The sequence below is a fragment of the Patagioenas fasciata genome, chromosome 5 (assembly GCF_037038585.1).
Source record: "Patagioenas fasciata isolate bPatFas1 chromosome 5, bPatFas1.hap1, whole genome shotgun sequence".
NCBI classification, from domain to species: Eukaryota; Metazoa; Chordata; class Aves; order Columbiformes; family Columbidae; genus Patagioenas; species Patagioenas fasciata.
In genome coordinates, this window is record NC_092524.1 from 28681258 (window position 1) to 28700280 (window position 19023).

Here is a 19023-nt window from a genome sequence, read left to right on the forward strand (position 1 = left end):
GCCTGAGCTGATGTAGTCTTCCATTGAAACTGGGAACACTTTAAAAGGTTTGGATTGGTAATTCTGAAGAGTAAACAGCTGTGTAACAACAAAGCCTTTTCTGTGGCTTATTTTCAGCAGTCAGATGTTAATAGCAGTATGTCCAAGGGCAATACCAGCTTGTCCAAAGCTAATACAAGCCTCAGCAAAGGCAATACCAGTCTGACAAAGAGCAAATCTATCAAGCAGGTACCACACTGGGTTTTAGGGATGTGTGTGGGTGACTAGCACACTGGTTGAGTGATGTCCTATTTCACAGGGTGCTACTGCGCACGCTGTCGTGGGTATTGCTTCCACAGCCGCAGAGCACATTCTTTTAAAATTCTAATCAACAGTATTCTTCTGGCTTCTCTCTGGCTCTTGTACACATAAGCAGCATGAGGTTGGCTGGTATCTAATGCTTGCAACTGCTTGGACTGAGGCAGGTCTGTAGGTCTTGTGTTGCCTGTTAATACTTTGCTTTTTTTAGGGTGTCCAGGGGAAGAAAGTGCTAAGCAAGCCTAATTTGAAGGAAGATGATGATAAATCAGGTCCTATTTTTATCATAGTCCCAAATGGGAAAGAACAGAGGATGAAAGATGAGAAAGGTCTGAAGGTGAGAAAAATCTGAATGTTATTCACAAGTTTCAAAGAGAGTAATTTTAGCACATTCTTTCATTTTTTACTTTAAAATTCAACGTGCTGTGGCATGAAAGTTTTAGTCTTTGTCATTCCCTTGGTTTGATTACCTAGTTCTTCAGTTGACTTTCACAGGCCAATATTTGGTTTACTGTGATGTTTCTGTTCTGATTTCAAATTTTGTACATTTGTACACTAATAAAAACAGAAGGACTTTTTACAGCTTTGTAGTGATGGTCTTCAGTTGTGAAGTATCAGCAAGTTTTTCCCTGAAAATGGCTGACTAATTTCAGAGTTCTGGGATACATTGTAGATGCTTTAATGTACTTATTTTAAATGACCCTGTTTACCAAGTTTGTCTGTCTTAGGGAAATTCTATTACTTCTATGCTTGTTATTTGTAACTTGCTAGTAAATGGGCCTATCTATAGCTTAAAAACATCAACTGTAAGTAATAATAATTAAGATAATGGCCTAAAGATAACCACTACACACAAAAAAAATTTCTCATGTAAGCCCAGGTGAACAAACACCACTGAATTTTCCCCATCAATTGAAAACGGATTCCATAGCAGAATTAAAAGGGATGCAATTTACAGATTCTTTCAGGAAGAAAATGTGTTGCTTGCTTTGAGTCCCGAATGTTGCCTTTTACAGGTGTTAAAGTGGAATTTCACTACTCCCCGTGATGAATATATTGAGCAGCTAAAAACTCAGATGTCCAGTTGTGTGGCCAAATGGCTACAGGATGAGATGTTTCATGCTGACTTCCAGCACCACAACAAAGCACTGGCTGTTATGATTGAGGTGAGTTTGGATCTGTGGCAGTAGATGATGGTGTACAGAATTGTTCTCTGCTATGAAAGTTTCTACTTGAATTTAAACAAAAAAAAAATCCAAATAGGAATTCTCTGAAAAGCCAGGGGAGGTTGTCCTGCGAAGCTGAAACCTTAACATACACAGAAACGATTTTTCAGAGGAATGATGAAATTGGTACGGATATTATTTCTTGGGAGAAGGGAAAATTTACTCACTGAAGACTTTTTAGAATTTCAGAAAGCTGCGTAAGTTGAAAGTGAGTACTTATGATTTTAGGGATCAACCAGTAGATGTAGATCATCTTATCAGGTATACCTTTTCATTATTGTCTGTTCTTTCCTTGAAAAGTGTGTTTGATTTTGCGCAACTTTTTTTTTTTTTTCTTTCTTTAAGCACTTGGAGAGTGAAAAAGATGGAGTCATCAGCTGTCTGGATCTGATCTTAAAATGGGTTACCCTGCGGTTCTTTGATACCAACACAAGCGTTTTGATGAAAACACTTGAATACCTTAAATTGCTTTTTAACTTACTGGGTCAGGAAGAGTATCACCTTACTGAAAATGAAGCATCCTCTTTCATCCCATACCTTATCCTAAAGGTATAGTCAATTGTACAGAAACTTAATTATTTTTCTTGAGGAATATACGAGGCTACCATCAAACACTGTAATATGTGCATTCCAAATATATTGTGAATGGAGCTAAAGCCAGTTGGCAGCCAGTCACGAGTGGTGTTCCCCAGGCTCAGTATTGAGACCAGTTCTGTTTAATTTATCAGTAATCTGAACGAGAGGATCAAATGCATCCTCAGTATTTGTATATGGCACCAACTTGGGTGGGAGTGTTGATCTGTTGGAGGGTAGGAAGGCCATACAGAGAGATCTGGGCTGGCTGGATCGATGGGCTGAGGCCAGTTGTATGAAGTTCAGCAAGGCCAAGTGCTGGGTCCTGCACTTGGGTCACAACAACCCCAGGCAGCGCTACAGGTTCAGGGAAGAGTGGCTGGAAAGCTGCTTGGCAGAAAAGGATCTGGGGATGTTGGTCAGCAGCTGGCTGAACATGAGCCAGCAGTGTGCCTGGGCGGCCAAAACGGTAAATAATATCCTGGCTTGTATCAGAAATAGCATGGTCAGCAGGACTAGGGAAGTGATTGTCCCCCTGTACTCAATGCTGGTGAGGTCTGAGAGGGCCTGTCACTACAGGAAAGAGATCAGGTACTGAAGAGAGTTTAGAGAAGGGCAACAAAACTGGTGAAGGGTCTAGAGAACAAGTCCTGTGAGGAGCAGCTGAGGGAACTGGGGCTGTTTAGCCTGGAGAAAAGGAGGCTATGGGGAGGGAGGCCTTGTAGGTCTCTATAAAATAACTGGAAGGAGGTAAGAGTGAGGTGGGTGTTGTTCTCTTTTTTTCCCAAGTAACAAGTGATAGGAAGAGAGAAAATGACCTGTTGTTGTGCTAGGGGAGGCTTAGATTGTATATTAGGAAAAAATTTCTTCATTGGAAGGGAACATGGGTGAAAGGGTGAAAGCAGGGAAGTGGTTGAGTCACCATCTCTGGAGATGTTTAAAGGATGTGTACATGTGGCACATAAGGATATGGTTTAGTGGTGGACTTGGCAGTGTTAGGTTAATGGTTAGACTTGATGGTCTTAATGTTTATTTCCAACCTAAATGATTCTATGATTCTGTAATGCATATTTGCCTTCAAAAGCTGTTTACCGAAAGGGTTTTGCATTGAGAATAATCCTGGCTTTCTTAACATTATTTTACTTCTTCATTAGGTAGGAGAACCAAAAGATGTCATCCGCAGGGATGTACGTGCCATTCTGAACAGGATGTGTCTCATCTATCCAGCCAGCAAGATGTTCACTTTCATCATGGAGGGGACAAAATCCAAAAATTCAAAACAGCGTGCAGGTGGGAAATGGTATCATGAACTGGGCAATTGCAGAGTACTTGAAATTGCTCTGGTTTCTTTAACTTGAAAAACCCAGTGTATAGTGTTTGGTAAATAGTAAGATTTGGTTTTGTAGAACATGTTATGGAAATGTTTGTGTTTAAAGTATCAAATTTTAAAGTAGTATCATCTTGCTTTTTATTTTTGGTGTCTTTTTATCTTCCAAAGACAGGCCATCTGTTAAATTGCTGTCAGTATTAAGATTATGAGCCTCCCTTGAGTAGGCTTGTTTTCTTAGTGAAACAGTAATGGAGATAACAGTAACAGTACTATTGCCCAGGTGACAAAGGGAATCAGTTAATCTGATCAAGACTTCAGAAATAAATGTCTCTATGCTGTACATCTGTCTTGTCTTTATTATAGAAATTATTTGCAGTGTGTTTGTAGTTCAAACAACTCCGTAGTCACCTTGAGAATATCTTATCTTGGTATAAACAGAAAGTTAAATTCTATAATATGGCATTGCAAGCTCTCACCTGTCTAAACTACCTGTGAAGTTACCTGTAACATTGCTCACATATGGTCATGCAAAATATTTGAAGGCTATAGGGGTGACTTACAGCTTTTAGATGCTGTGTGAAGTAGTTTGAACCTTTAGTTTACTATTCATCTCAGAAATCACCTGAAACTATATCTGTCATCACTGGGAGAGCTGTTTTTCCCAGCAGCTTTAAACTGGAATGTGCATGTGTCCTTTTCTTCCTTTAGAATGCCTGGAAGAACTTGGATGTCTTGTGGAATCATATGGCATGAATGTGTGCCAGCCAACTCCAGGGAAAGCCTTAAAAGAAATGGCAACTCATATTGGTGACAGGGACAACACTGTGCGCAATGCTGCACTGAACACCATTGTGACTGTCTACAATGTTCACGGCGACCAAGTGTTCAAGCTGATTGGAAATGTGAGTGTAACTGGAAACAAGATTTAAAAAAAAAAAAAATTATTTTACTTTTTTTTTTTTCCAAATCCTTACACTTATGTAGGGAATTAGCACTGTTTCGCTTGTGGTGGGTCATGGCACATCTTGCTGTTTGTGTCAAGAGCATTTTGTAATGCTGAAAATAACTTCCTACACCATAAATCCTCTAACAGTTAGTTGTTTATTTCCTGATTGTGTGATATATAACCTGGGTGTTGAATGAAAAACTGAATTTGAAGAAACGAGCAGAACACTGACTTTTATGGGAATTACATTGTTTATAGTCAATGGTATAGGTAGTACCTGTGACATAAAATGATATTTGGGTAACCTATTGGGAAAAAAAAAAGCTAGTTATTTGGGCTTCATCAAGTACTCTTGTCTTTTTTTATGCCAATTTCTGCCAACTGCTTTGCAGTTACAGTCTGGCAAATTTGGTTTGTTTGTGCTAATACTGCACTTCAGTGCTGAAGGTCTGCGACAGTACTTTGTTGCTTTGTGTTGTTGCTGTTTTGTTCTCTGGAAATCATACTCAGCCATATCTAAAATGCAGTGAAAGTTAGAGGTGGCAAGACTCAGTTTCCAGTCTCCAGCAGTGGAAAGCTAGTTCACTATGTTCTCTACAATTACTCTGCCTAATAGGCGAAGTATATTTAATTCTAGCTGAATGAAGAGCTGTTAGATCATTCTTACCTGTTGTGTTCTCTGAATTTGTGGTCTTGGTAATGTTTCTAGCAGCACTTAAACTCATGAAAATATGATAGATATGTTGATGCCTATACTTATTTTTCTGTTGTGTTATATACCACAGTGCATACAAGCTGTTGGAGGGATATTTTATGGAGTACGATGAGCAGGGAAGCAAGGCTGGTGTTTTGGTGTGTGTTGTTTGTTTTTTTTTTTAATTCCCAACTTCCTGAAATGTTGAAATGTAACGCGACTCATTTTTTCTGGTAACCATCTCCATGAGAATCAGTGTTGTGTTTTCATTAACATTTTAGATTCCCATCTTTCTTTATAACTGCTGTTCAGAGTACAGTCTGCCTCTTCCTCAGTGTTACATGGTCCATTTGCTTTTGGATTTTCAAGGTTAAGAAAAGAACTATAGCACCTGAAACATTCAGCCTTTTCTAACCATGGCTTTCTGAGCTTCACTATGGTCCATGTTGTTCCAAAGTGCATGGCTTCTCAAGAAGGTTTCCAAATCATAGGGGTGCTGGAAAGTACTTTCCAAAAAATTGTCACTGCTACTTTCGTTCAAATGTAGTTATTAGTAACCTTCAGTCCTCTAGGCAAGCAGGTAAATATGATTCTCGTCACCGCATGAGCTGGAGCGTTCAGTTGGCTTACCTTGTGGTCAGGTTGCATTATGGGTATGTGAAATAGTTTAACTTTTAGAAGGACCCTGGTTTCTGTGAGGGGGTTCACAGAGTTAAAATATTGCCTGGGCTCCTAATAGGGGATATAGAAAGGTAAGTGGGTACCTTTTTTTGGTGTGGTGTTTGTTTTTGTGTGGGTTTGTTGGTTGTTTTTTGTTGGTTGTTTGGTTTTGGTGTTGTTTTTTTTTTTTTTCAGGAATGCGAGCAGCAATACATGATACTGCTGCAGTTTGAATTTAAGACGACTTGGCATCAGGTGGTCTAGAAATAGCTGTATTCAGTTCTACAGCTTGTCAATATGTATTAGATCCTGAAGTAGCATCTGTCAGTCCAGAATATCTCTGAGATTGCTGCTAGATGGTAGTATTGACAGTTCTTAGCCTTGATATTAGAGAACTTCAATCTGCACTAATAAGTGCTGTACCTCGTGAAGGTGACCAAAATTTCTAAAATCTCTACAACGCAAATTGAGTGCAAGTGTTGTGCGTTACAGCTTTCTGAGAAAGACATGAGCATGCTGGAGGAAAGAATAAAACGATCAGCCAAGAGACCGTCTGCTGCTCCAGTGAGACAGGCAGAGGAGAAACCTCAGCGTACTCAAAACATAAGCGCCAATGCCAGCATGCTGAGGAAGGGACCAGCTGAGGACATGTCTTCCAAACTCAAGTACGTAATGTTATGTTATGGTCTATATCCTGCACAGTGTATGTACCAATATCGTGTCTGGCAATGTTATTTTCGTTCTTGTATCATCATCTTTGCATGTTGTAAAATTTGGCCATATAATATAAAACAAAATGTCTGAATCTTTTTTTTTGTCTTGTCTGTCTTGAAATCTTTCTAAATGGTCTTGTGCCTTTTTTCACTGCTTCTCCATGGACAGAATTATGTATCGCACTTATAGGATGTAAGTACTGCCCACAAAACTCCTTGGTAGCAAGGCTCTTGTATCTTTCAATTTCTATCCTAGTCATCATTTCCTGATGGTAACAGGCTTACCATGGCCAGTACTAGGTTATTTGCAGGTTTCTTTCTAAAGAAAGAAACTAAAATTACTGGTTTCTGCCAGGGTGACTATATATCAAGCTGCAGGCAGACATGGCACTTCCATGTTAGGCAGCTATTAGAAATACTGAGAGAACTGCCTCTGTGTTACGTCAAACTTGGTGTTGATTGGACCGTGTTCTTAACTTGTTAGGGCAGACATACAGCACAGAACTGGACGAGCATGTGTGAATAATAGAGCCTGAGGCAACAGTACCAGAAACAAAAAGCTCAGAAGCAGTATTCCTTGCCACCTGCTTGTTACCTTGGAATAAAAGTCCCTGTTCAAAATGCTGTATTAGAACATTTCCTTGAAAAATCTAACATGCAGCACAAGTTGTGTGGGATGCTGGGAATCCTGGGTTCAGATGAGCTTACAAGGTTGCTTTGTACATATGCATTCTAGCCACCATTTAAAAAAAAAAAAAAAGCCACTCATTAACTTTAATGCTATATTCTGTTAATGCTACTCTAAACTATGATAGGTATGCACTGGTTCGTTTAGAGAGACATCTATCACAGATGCCTGAAGCGTGTCTTGTGGTGGATTATAAGAGAAGCTAGGAAGGCGAGTAAGTAGCAGATGTTTTTCTGGCCTACAAAAGCTTGTTTTACTAATGGCTAAGGGAAAGGCAAAGGAGGTTATTAGAGGGGCTTGAACAAAATCAGAACTTCAAAATCTGTGGTGTTTTGTTATGAGAACTTCAGACTACCAATGGATGCTAGTGCTAATATGCTTGCCTTTTGTGTATACATAATAAACATCTCTCTCCTGGTTTCTGTAGCCAAAATCGCAACATGGGCAGTCACTCTGAGACAACGCACACAGTTCCACGGGAATTTCAGTTGGATCTTGATGAAATTGAAAATGACAACGGTACTGTCAGATGTGAGATGCCAGCACTTGTACAGCACAAACTAGATGACATCTTTGAGCCTGTCTTGATTCCTGAGCCCAAGTGAGTGTAGTTCTAACTCCTCAGTTGAAACTAATAGGGCTTGACCATGCTAGTTTCTGCATTCGGACTTGTTCACACAAGAAGGTAGTGTCAGCTGTTTTGAAGAGAAATGTCGAAGTGATGGTTTGTACTGTTCTGGAATCTGGAGAGCAGTTATTTCTAAGGAAAACCCTGAGTTCTGCTCATGCATTTTCATAGTAAAAGGATTTTGAGTTTGTAAATGCTTCATCAGTGTCTTTACAAGTAGTTCAAGAGACATGTTAAGAGGAATCATTCCTTCCTTGAGTATGCCCTGTGAAGAATGAAATTCTTTTTTCTTGTCTCTAAACAGTCATTGAAATATAACAGCTCAGTGTAAATTACAGCTATCTCTTCAAAGAGTAATGAATCTCATTTTCTTCAATTGTTTAGAATCCGTGCTGTGTCCCCACACTTTGATGACATGCACAGTAACACAGCTTCTACTATCAATTTTGTCATTTCCCAAGTAGCCAGTGGTGATATAAATACAAGTATCCAGGCTCTGGCACAGGTAAGAGAATTAAGGTAGCGACTAATCACACTGTACTAAATGATGTGTCTGCGAGGGTGATGAGTTGCACTGTGGTGGAGCAATCATGTCAGGTGACATGGACTCTGCTCAGAATCTCCCTGATGACAAAACTAAGTGCACAGGGGCCATCTGACTCGCTTTAGCAATAGAAATGCCACTTGAATGATGTAGAATAGACTCTTAACACAAAAGCACTAAGGGAAAAAAAAGCATATCTCTGTTCTTGTTGAATATCTGCTACAACTTAGAAAAAGCCAGTTAAGCTAGTGAGACTCAACTTGAAATGTAAACTGTTTTGCAGATCCTCAGCAAGAGAATTGTCTTGCCTTGTAGCTTTTACATGTTTCTAGGGTGGCTTTAACTACGTAGAAGTATTTTATCCAGAAGATTTCATAAAGCTATTAATTCCCAAATGCATAATGTAGCATTTCATATTTTCATCTGTGTGCAGGTTAGGATTGCAGCTCTCTAAAAGGGTAATAATTTATTTTATTTGGATTAGCAATGGAAGTCTGTTGCTACTGATTTGAGGTGAAAGCTTAGGATACAAGTATCTTGGCAAATGCATTGGTCAGGGTGAGACTTTTTTTTATAAACAAGTTTTAAAACTATACTTATTTTGCACTGTTTGCATTATGTTGATTTGACTTGGGTGTTTTGTTTTTAAATCTTAGATTGATGAGGTTCTCAGACAGGAAGACAAAGCAGAAGCTATGTCTGGCCACATTGACCAATTTCTAATAGCTACCTTTATGCAGCTTCGGCTAATCTACAATACACACATGGCAGATGAGAAGCTAGACAAAGATGAGATAGTCAAACTTTACAGCTGTATTATTGGGAGCATGATCTCGGTAAGGCTTTGACCTAAAAGTTCAGGTGAAGAGCACATAATTCCTGTACAGAAGTTGCAGGATAATGGAATGTCTGTCTAGAGCTGCCCTGTACATCGGTTAACTTACTATTGGGTCTTATTTATAAAGATTTGTTGCTAATTGTCTGCTCACCAACACAGCTTTTGTTTAATGCTGGGAGGAGGATGTCCAATGACTTGATGGTGTAGTCTAGAGAAATTTCTATACTAAAACATTTCATGCAGGAAAGTCTTCTAATATTGTCTTGAATTTGTAGCTATTTCAGATAGAGAGTCTGGCTCGAGAGGCCTCTACTGGTGTGCTGAAGGACCTAATGCACGGTCTTATTACATTAATGCTGGATTCTCGAGTTGAAGACCTTGAGGAGGGTGAGCAGGTTATCCGATCAGTCAACCTCTTGGTAGTGAAAGTTCTGGAAAAATCTGACCAGACCAACATCTTGAGGTATACAATGAAAATTAAATGTTTACTACTTCTCTTCACCCATTCTTATGTGTTCCTTGGATGTCTGAGTTTGTTAGTTGTTCTGCAAGTGAAGAATGCCTGTGGAATCGTTCAGCTGGCTATTGAAGAATCATCACTGATGGTCAGTGGTGATTGGAATTTGGCTGCACAATCTGCACAGCTTGGAGGCAGGCTGAACAGGCCAGCTTAGTGTGATTGTACATGTTTCGTAGTTCAGCTGACTGGCTCTTAAACTCTTGTAATGCACTTGAAAGAAAGAAGCAGCTGTTTCGCATCATGATGTAAACTACTGGACTAACCCCAGTCTCTGGTGTGGTATTCTGTGGGGAGCTGGCATCTCTTATTGTGTGTAGTGCCTTCCCTGTGTAACTATTATGAATTTATTCCTTCTAGTGCTCTGCTTGTTTTGCTCCAAGACAGTCTGCTAGCAACAGCCAGCTCTCCCAAGTTTTCAGAACTTGTCATGAAGGTGAGCCTGTAGTAGAGGTTTTGGACTTGGTTTATCTGAATTAGCTGAGCTGAAAGAACAGATATGTCAAAAAAGAAAAAGTGGCTAAAACGCGAAATCTTTCTTATAACTCTTACCTAATTTTAAGACTACAGTCAGATGTTACATGTAGTGACTTCGTGTATGCCAGGAGAGAGCTTAATGCCTGCTAATAGTTTACAGAAGCTTGTGTGTGCTGATATAGACTCAATCCAGAGACATGTGGTCACCTGCTGGGCTTAATTGTTTTGGCACTGCACTGCAGATTCAAACAATTCCATCTTGGAGCTGGCTTGTTTTTTGTCATCTCTAAGGACAGGCAGAGTGAACATGCAAATGTCTGCATTTCAAGCATGGGTGTAATATTTTCTTTTTTATAATACCTTTTTGTAACTGGAATGATTTACAGACAATATAGATGCTCTTAATGAGGTTAAACCTAAAGAACTATGTATATGCTATGTAAATACTTCTTCCTTGAGTTGTCTTGCTTCAAGTCAGCCTCTTGTTCCAGTGTCTGTGGAGAATGGTGCGTCTTCTTCCAGAAACCATTAATAGCATCAATCTGGATCGGATTCTACTGGATATCCACATTTTCATGAAGGTCTTTCCCAAAGAGAAGCTGAAGCAATGTAAGAGTGAGTTTCCTATAAGGACGCTGAAGACTCTGCTTCACACCCTGTGCAAGCTGAAAGGACCCAAGGTCAGAGCAGTCACTAATCATGTACTTTCAAACTGGATGTTTGTGCAGTCTCTAGACTTTTTTTTTCTTTAATAATTCTCTTTTTCTCCTTTTAGATCTTAGATCACTTAACAATGATAGACAACAAAAATGAGTCTGAGCTGGAGGCCCACCTGTGCAGAGTAATGAAACATTCCATGAACCAGACTGGAAGCAAAGCTGATAAGGATACAGAAAAAGGGGCTTCTCACATAGTAAGTAATGCAAATGTGAGGGTCATGAGAGGAAATGTGAGGCAAATTATTTAAGAAACAAGCTTAACTTTGTGATTGTGAAATATGAATTAGTAATTGCCTTTCCAATATGCAGCTAGTGTTGGAAATGCACTTCTAGTTTCACTTTTATTTGTGACTGTTTTGGGAACTTGTGGTGTGTGTTTGTTATTACCTGACCAATCTATGCATACCCCAGGATGGAGTGCTCTCCAGGACATTCAAGAATACAACATAGGGTTTGTGCTGCCTGATACAGCATTTGATCTACTAAAAGTGAACCATAACCAAATCAGGTTTTAAATGCTGGTTTCTCGAAAGGAGTCCTACAGCTTGGTAGTGTATGTGCTCTCATTCTGTGTAAAGAGTGGCTATGTAAAACCCTAATTACATCAAGGTTTTCTTTATCTTGGAAGCTCTGTACCCAGCTTGCAGCTCTGAGGGCATTGTGGGTTTGTCTAACGTCCCTTCGTTTTTATTCACTTTGTTTTAGAAGTCTGCTTTTATTTATTTATTTAGGAGGAGAAGGCTTCGAAAGCCAAAGTTAATGATATTTTGGCAGAAATATTTAAGAAAATTGGCTCCAAGGAGAACACTAAGGAGGTAAGTGGTCCCTTCCTGGAAGGAAGAAGGTGTGATGCATCAGAATGGTGTGCACAGCAGTTGTAGTAACGCATATGAACTCTTCCCTCCCAGGGTCTGGCAGAGCTGTATGAATACAAGAAGAAATACTCTGATGCAGACATTGAGCCCTTCCTGAAAAACTCCTCTCAGTTCTTCCAGAGCTATGTGGAAAGAGGCCTCCGGCTGATAGAAACAGAACGAGAGGGGAAAGGACGCATTGCTGCTTCTACAGGTACATGTTATAGCAAAACTGATTGTTTTATGAGAAGCAGAGAGAGAGAAGTTACACGTCCCCTGGTAGAAACTAGTATTTGCAGATGTTTATGGGTTTCCAAAGCAAGTCACATATATTCTTGGCACTTACATTCCTTCATGAGGCACCATTTGCAGGGACTCTGCATTCTTTGTTTATAAAAAAAGATGTTATGACCGTCGTTGTGCTGAATGTAGAAAACATCTGAAAGGCTTGATAAATGAGTGGTTCTAATTCATGTCCTGTAGTGTGGGTTGAACATTAGCCTATGCTTCATGTGTCTGCTATCAAGAAGAATTTCTGCAGACTACACAGCTCGTTTATAACAGGAGCAGCTGTCATTCTCCTTTTACCTTTTGGTTACTAAAAATGGTACAGGAGGTTTTTTGAGAAGAGTATTGTTTGCTGTGGATTTGAAGTTTATTTTAGGTAACTTGAACTGTTTCTTTAGTAGTCTTTGACCACTTCCCAATAAATCAACTTTTTAATTGGATAAACTACTGCAAAACGCTTTTTTAGTTAGTTTCTTCATTGTAGATACGCACAAGTGAGTATTTAACGCAATATTAGGGAGGGAATGTGACACATTATTAACTGACAGTAAAAACTAATAAACAGTCTGGCAAAACTATCCTTATCTTTGATTTCTTTCACATTTTGGTGTTCTGTGAGACTTTATTCTTTTTTTCCTGCTATTATTCCTTCTCCTGTCCCTGTATTGTAGAAGTCATGGTTTAATCCAAGCTAGCAATACAACCACGATGGCTGCTCACTCACCTTCTCTCCCACCCCCCTGGTAGAGGAGAAAATCAAGAGGGAAGGGACAAACTTGGATTAAGATAAACACAGTTTAATTACAAAATACTAATACACTACTAGTAAATATATATGTAAAATAGAAATAAAAGATACTCAAGGCAATTCTTCATGAACACGCTGAACAGCCAGTCCCAGTAAAACAGCACCTGGTCCGAAAGCTGATCCCAGAGAGGGAAAAGAGAGGAAAAAGGCAGAAAGGCTGAGAGGCCTGTACAAAACAGCAAAAGGCCGAACTAAATGACCCGACCAAAACTCCCCTGGCTGCACCCCAGAACAAGCGAGAGAGAGAGAACAGAAGGCCCCAACTTCTTAAACATGAAACATGATGCTAATGGGATGGAATACTCTTATTGATCAGCCTGGATGTCAGTCAAGCTCTGCCCCATCCATGCCCCCCTTCCTTGGTGCCTCACACCTGTGGGCAGAGCACTGAGAATGTCTTTGGCTCTCAGACCAGAGCAACTAAAAACATTAACTCTGTGCCTGGGGTGTTATCTCTTGTTGTCAAATTAAGTCCACATAATGAGCACGCTAGCTATGAAAAAGAAAGATTTCTAACTGCATGAAGAAAATTAACCCACTTCCAGTCAAACCAGCACAGTAAATTACTGTAGGAAATTGAAGTGATATGCCTATACTTGCAAATGCAAATAGCTTGGTAGTTTATAGGTTGGTTGATTCTTCATCCATTGCATCTTATTTCAAGGAACTGACCAAGAAGTTTACACTTTTTTGATGGTTTTAATTTTCTCTTTTTTTTTAATCTTACTTTTTTCCTCTCTCCTTTCACCTCATCTTCCAGGAATTTCTCCTCAGATGGAAGGAACATGTGTTCCTGCTTCTACCCACACTGTATCTTCATCTATTGGAAACACAAATGGGGAGGAAGTGGGGCCTTCGGTTTACTTGGAAAGGTTAAAAATCCTCAGGCAGCGTTGTGGTCTTGACAACGCAAAGGTATTGTACTTGACAACATTTGTAAATGCCCAGGGGAGGCAACTCATTTGCACTTTTTTTAACGATTCAAGTGATTGTTTATTTTCCATTATACTGCATGTCCTAGCTATTCACTGCATGTCACCATACCTAGTATAAAAATGGCTTCACACTCATTTCTTGGCCAAGTAGGCTTATGTTGCAGTCCATTTTGTTTGCAGCACTGGTGTACAGGCAGGCTGTTCCTACAGCCCTGTGGTTTGGTGTCTTCCTTTGCTATGTAGTGAGTAGGTTCAGATAACTACTGTTCTCTAAAGGTTAACATATATTGACCTCTGAATTGAATGAGGGGAAAATACTAGATCTTTCTGCTCTGAAGTGACTGTAAGAGCTGAATGAAGACTTTGAAATAAGTTTTATGTATTTTGGGTGCATGGATACTGAGGTAAAGAAATGCTGAGTGAGCGTAGTATTGGAAACCTAGTCTGTGGGCCAGCTTTTCTAATAGTCTGGTGATTTGTGTGTTAGTAATCCAGTGACAATTACTGAAGTTTGCGCTCAGCCACGTGAGAACTGGTGTTCACTCTAATAACGGACATTTAGGCACCTCACTGTTTTAACCTTTAACACAAACTTGCACATTAGCTTACAACTCTGAGAAGTGAAAGTGCTTCTTAGGTGGTAGCAACAAGGTAACTAATGCAGATGGAAGTCTCATATTGGTAAAAGAACAGTGAATTGACATTGTAACTCTTTGGCAAGGTGGATCTTGCCAATCAGTGCAAGTTTCCTCATCTCATTCCTCCAGAAAACTCACTGGCTGTTGATGCTGCTCGTAGGTATGGGCTTCCCTTTTATGGTGGTAGAATTCAGGCTGTTCAAGACTTCAGCAGGCTATCTCAGTAAAACACTGGTCTGCTGTGAATTTTAGTCTTTAAAGACTGTAGTTCCTTTGTGTCCCTACTGACATCAAGCTAAATGTGAACTACTGAAGTGATAGGAGTTGAGTGTTGTAGTTAGCTTTGCGTGGGTCTGACTTTGGCAACTGATTTCATCGCTCCAGATCACCTGTGTTGTACTGCTCCTTCCTTTTCCTCTGGTTTTAGTGCTTGTGAAGATGAAAAGCCATTGATTATGGTTTGTACTTCTCATATGGCTTTTGTCGCTGTCTGTCTTAACACTTCACTTTTCTCCCCTGTAACAGGAAGACAGACCACCTCTGACATCTCTGCTCTCTAAACCAGCAGTCCCTACAGTTGCATCCTCTACAGATATGCTTCACAGTAAGCTCTCCCAGCTGCGTGAGTCACGGGAGCAGTACCAACATCTGGATCTGGACTCCAATCAGACTCATTCCTCTGGCATTGGAACTACCCTGGCTTCACCCTCTTCTGCAGCAGCTAACATTGATGACTTGAAAAAGAGATTGGAGAGAATAAAAAGCAGTCGCAAATAGAGATGTGAGACAGACAGCTTTGCTGTTGCTTGGGCTGTCTTCAGCTTTAGTTTACTAAACTAGAAGTCTTCATAGTTAAATGGCCTCATTTAGGCCTAGTGTATACAAACTGGTTTATGTATAATACAGTGGATTTTGGGGGGTTGAGTCATTGTGGCACAAGTATTTGTACATACTCTGCTTCTCAGTGAGCATTTCTTTGACAATAGAAGGCTGTCTGTGTATTAGTTTTAGTGTACAGACCTGTAAACAACCATCCTCTTACTCAGACTAGTTTCTCATAACTTGTTTTTATTTGTAAAATTGTCTTTAAGATCTCTTCTTAGTTCTTAACTCTTAGAAGACCTTTAGTGATTTCACTTTTAATTTTGTGAATTCTTTTCCATGTAATCCTTGAACTGTTGATTCTGTATGGACACATGGCATGAAGTAACTAATTTAAGTGTCTTTTGTAAATAAAGTTTGCATTAACTATACCAGCCTCTGTAGGAACAGCAGTGACTGCTGGTTAGAGAAGTCACTCTATTTCAGAATTTTAGTGACTGGGCAGCTAGAAACTGAACTAAGCTATTCTTGACATGAACCTTGGGGTTTGGAAGATAAGAAAGATGAGTGAATATATACTATTTGTGGGTGCAATCCTGGGTCTTTGCACTCTTACTTTCTATGAGCAGTAGTCCATTTTTCATATAGTTGCACTTTTTTGTTTTGGAATATGTTTCTGTAACTTGAGAGTAAGTTGAGAATATTTAGTTTGTTGAAATGCTTATTTTAAATTGTCTAGTCCTTGTGATACCTCTGCCCAGATTAAGCATAGTTACATCTGTGTCCAAATGCTTTCTTGAAGGGAGCCTGCCGCTGTGACATGGAATAGCTTAGCAGTGATGTGCAGTCAGTGGGCTGGTCAAGCAGTCTTTCAGGTGCAGGTAGAACTCACCACCACATGCTTTTTGCTCTTAAACATCTGATCTTAGCAAACACTACTATCTTGTATAGCTAAGATGCCTGGTAGTGCTAGTGTCCAAAAGCTGTAGCTGCTGCTTTTTTTTGTTGAATGTCTTCTGAGCCTTTTTCAGCAGCTACAAGTATGAAGATTAAGACATGGGCTCTGTAGCCTTTCTAGTACTTTCATCTGTAGGGAAGTGGTGTGTGTTCACCTTACTACTGCACTTCCATGTGAGAGCTAGTTGGGAACATCAGTTGCACCTCTCTTCCATAGCTAGAACAGAGTTATTGACGAGTTGGACAGACAGGCTTAAAATAGCACAATTCTGCTCTAGATTCTAACCTGTTCCACCTGACTGCTGCTTTTGTTGTTTGCTCTGTGGACCAGCAGTCTCTGCATTAGGGCCGTTACTGAAACTAACTTGCCTGACTACAGTAAAAATGTGGCTTTAAAATAATACCTGTACAACAGAGCTATGCCAGAGCTTCTGCAAATCACTGAAATCTTCTTTTCGTGGGACCCTCAGACTGGGGTTGCAGTTGATGTAGGTACTGCTTGGTGCTTCTGGCGAGTTTGTACACTGTGATAGCAGGTGACTTGCAAGAGTTCTCCATCCTGTGTTAATTGACATGATGTCATTCATTGTTCCACCATCTCGATTTGGTAGTCACAGTCTCTTCACCTAACTGGAAGTGGGCATGCACTTTCTTGTGGAACAGAGCTGTATGGCAAGTGGAGGTTTGGCCTTTATTGGTAAGTGCTGAGGTTTTGCGCACTTAAACTGAGGTTGCTTATGGATAAGCTTGTGTTGGCTGGCGCTAGAGTTACTGCCACTACCTCTCAACTACCAGCTGCTTTCTAAAACCTAACTGACATTTTAATTAATCCATATCTTCCTTTACCATGTCCAACAGATGTTCGCAAAGCGCTTTTTGTTAATTAGCTCAGGATGTTAAAACAGCAATGCCTGCAGACCTGCATACAACTATTTTAAATTTGAAGCTGAATTAGAAGTACAGGAATAACTGGGTGGCAGAAGATATAGTTGCTTACTATGAACGAGTTTTTGCCCTGTGTCTCTGTGGTGTTTGGTTGGACTCAATATCCTGGGAGTTCTGAACTCAAACTTGTGCACATAAATTAATAAAGCCTAATATTTAGCCCAGACAATATTTAAATAATATTAAACTGAATTTTAAAAATGATTCCTCTCTATTGTTTGTAACAAGTCATCATTAACAGTGACTTACTCCAGAAACTGCATGGTCCTGATTCCCCTCTTGGATATGCGATTTCTCACAGATATAAGAGAGTGGTGAAAGGGTGAGGCTAAAATATTAAACGTTAGAAGGGCTAAACATTTCCAGTGTTTGATGCCTGTGGTTATCTATTACTTTAAACAGTTGTGGAACTTGAGCATGTGAGGTTTCTTTCTTCAGATGTGTTTGAGACATTGTTTTTATAGGGTTTTTTAGGGCAGTCAAATTGAGCTGTCTTTAAGTGGGTTCCCAAATGAGGCATCTTCAAGGAGGTGGCTGAACAGTAATTCTTCAATAACTTTGTTTATATCCAATTGATTTCAGATAGTTACCTTTCCTGTCACTGTAACACAGTCATTCTGCTGATTAATACTCTGTATAATGCAAAACAAAATGTTACTGTTGCTTGTATCTGTTTCTTGATGGCACTGTGAATGAGAAGTTTAGGAATATGGTGTCATAGGGAGAAAGGACAGTTTCCAAATCTCACAGTGATGACTTTCAGAGAAAACTGGGCTGAACAAACCGGGTAGTCAAGAATGTGTTTATCCCTGTACTGCTGCCTCCTCAGTGGTTCACAAATTCCCGCTAAAAAGGAATTCATGAAAAAACTGAAGCTGCTTTTGAAAGTGATCCCTAAACAGGCTTTATAAGAACCAGAGAGGTACAGTGCAGGATATTTCCACTGGAGGCTCTCTGACAATGACTGTGTATGAATTGTTTCCTTCTGAATCTTACTATGTGGGTAGAAAATACACTTTGAGGACCCAGAACCACCTGCCATGTAGAAAGTTACTGGCATATAGTAATGGAATTGCTACTTAACGTATTCAAGCCTGTGTTCCTCTGTAGGATGAACTGCCTACAGCTGGCATCTGTAACTTCTTAAGATGCTAACATTGCAAACTGGTGCTGATATTTGTTATCTGCTGTTGTACCGAGAACAATGCCTATCTTATCAAAACAGGTTATAGTTGCTTTGCTTTTGACATTGTAGCATGACTATCTCTGGACAGATTATCTTGGCTCCGTTTCTAGAACAGAAAGTTAGTTGACTTGAGGGACCCATTAAGCAATCTGGACATCCATAAATCCATGGATCCAGATGGGATGCACCCGCAGGTGCTGAGGGAGCTGGCTGAGGTCATTGTTAGACAACTCTCCATCATGTTTACCGAGTCTTGAGAAACAGGAAGATGCCTGAGGACTGGAGGAAAGCAAATGTCACTCCAGTCTTCAAAAAGGGCAGGAAGGAGGACCCAGGTAACTATAGACCCATCAGCCTCACCTCCATCCCTGGGAAGTGGTGGAACAACTTATCCTTGGCACCATCTCAAGGCATATCAAGGATAAAAGGGTCATTAGGGGCAGTCAGCATGGCTTCACCAAGGGGAAATCGTGCTTAACCAACCTCAGCCTTTTATGTGGACATAATGAGGTGGAGAGATGATGGCAAAGCAGCGGGTGTGCTCTACCTTGATTTCAGTAAAGCATTCGACAGTCTCCCACAGCATCCTTACAGCTAAACTGAGGGAGTGTGGTCTGGATGATCAGGTAGTGAGGTGGACTGTGAACTGGCTGAAGGAAATAAGCCAGAGAGTTGTGGTCAATGGGGCAGAGTCCAGCTGGAGGCCTGTATCTAGTGGAGTGCCTCAAGGGTCAGTACTG

The 19023-nt window shown here is 40.1% G+C and overlaps 1 protein-coding gene and 1 non-coding gene across 12 annotated transcripts in view; both read left to right on the forward strand.

Moving 5' to 3' along the window:
* Positions 1-17301, forward strand: part of CKAP5 (cytoskeleton associated protein 5) — a 53405-nt gene extending 36104 nt beyond the window's left edge. For 3 of the 11 annotated variants that reach the window (XM_071809129.1, XM_071809131.1, XM_071809130.1), the window contains exons 28-46: positions 118-228; positions 509-634; positions 1314-1463; positions 1869-2072; positions 3251-3386; positions 4135-4328; positions 6219-6391; positions 6609-6632; positions 7555-7728; positions 8140-8260; positions 8956-9135; positions 9413-9600; positions 10015-10090; positions 10623-10811; positions 10907-11044; positions 11582-11665; positions 11759-11918; positions 13561-13715; positions 14896-17301. In XM_071809129.1, the coding sequence (XP_071665230.1) occupies positions 118-228; positions 509-634; positions 1314-1463; positions 1869-2072; positions 3251-3386; positions 4135-4328; positions 6219-6391; positions 6609-6632; positions 7555-7728; positions 8140-8260; positions 8956-9135; positions 9413-9600; positions 10015-10090; positions 10623-10811; positions 10907-11044; positions 11582-11665; positions 11759-11918; positions 13561-13715; positions 14896-15150 (2838 nt within the window). In that variant the 3' untranslated portion in view covers positions 15151-17301. The remainder of the gene's footprint in view (positions 1-117; positions 229-508; positions 635-1313; positions 1464-1868; positions 2073-3250; positions 3387-4134; positions 4329-6218; positions 6392-6608; positions 6633-7554; positions 7729-8139; positions 8261-8955; positions 9136-9412; positions 9601-10014; positions 10091-10622; positions 10812-10906; positions 11045-11581; positions 11666-11758; positions 11919-13560; positions 13716-14895) is intronic. The other 8 variants (XM_065838466.2, XM_071809133.1, XM_065838464.2 and 5 more) reach the window with 7 other exon arrangements.
* Positions 8310-8420, forward strand: LOC136102851 (small nucleolar RNA SNORD67). The gene has a single exon (XR_010651496.1). It is a non-coding gene; the product is annotated as a small nucleolar RNA SNORD67 (small nucleolar RNA).
* Positions 17302-19023: the final 1722 nt, after the last annotated feature.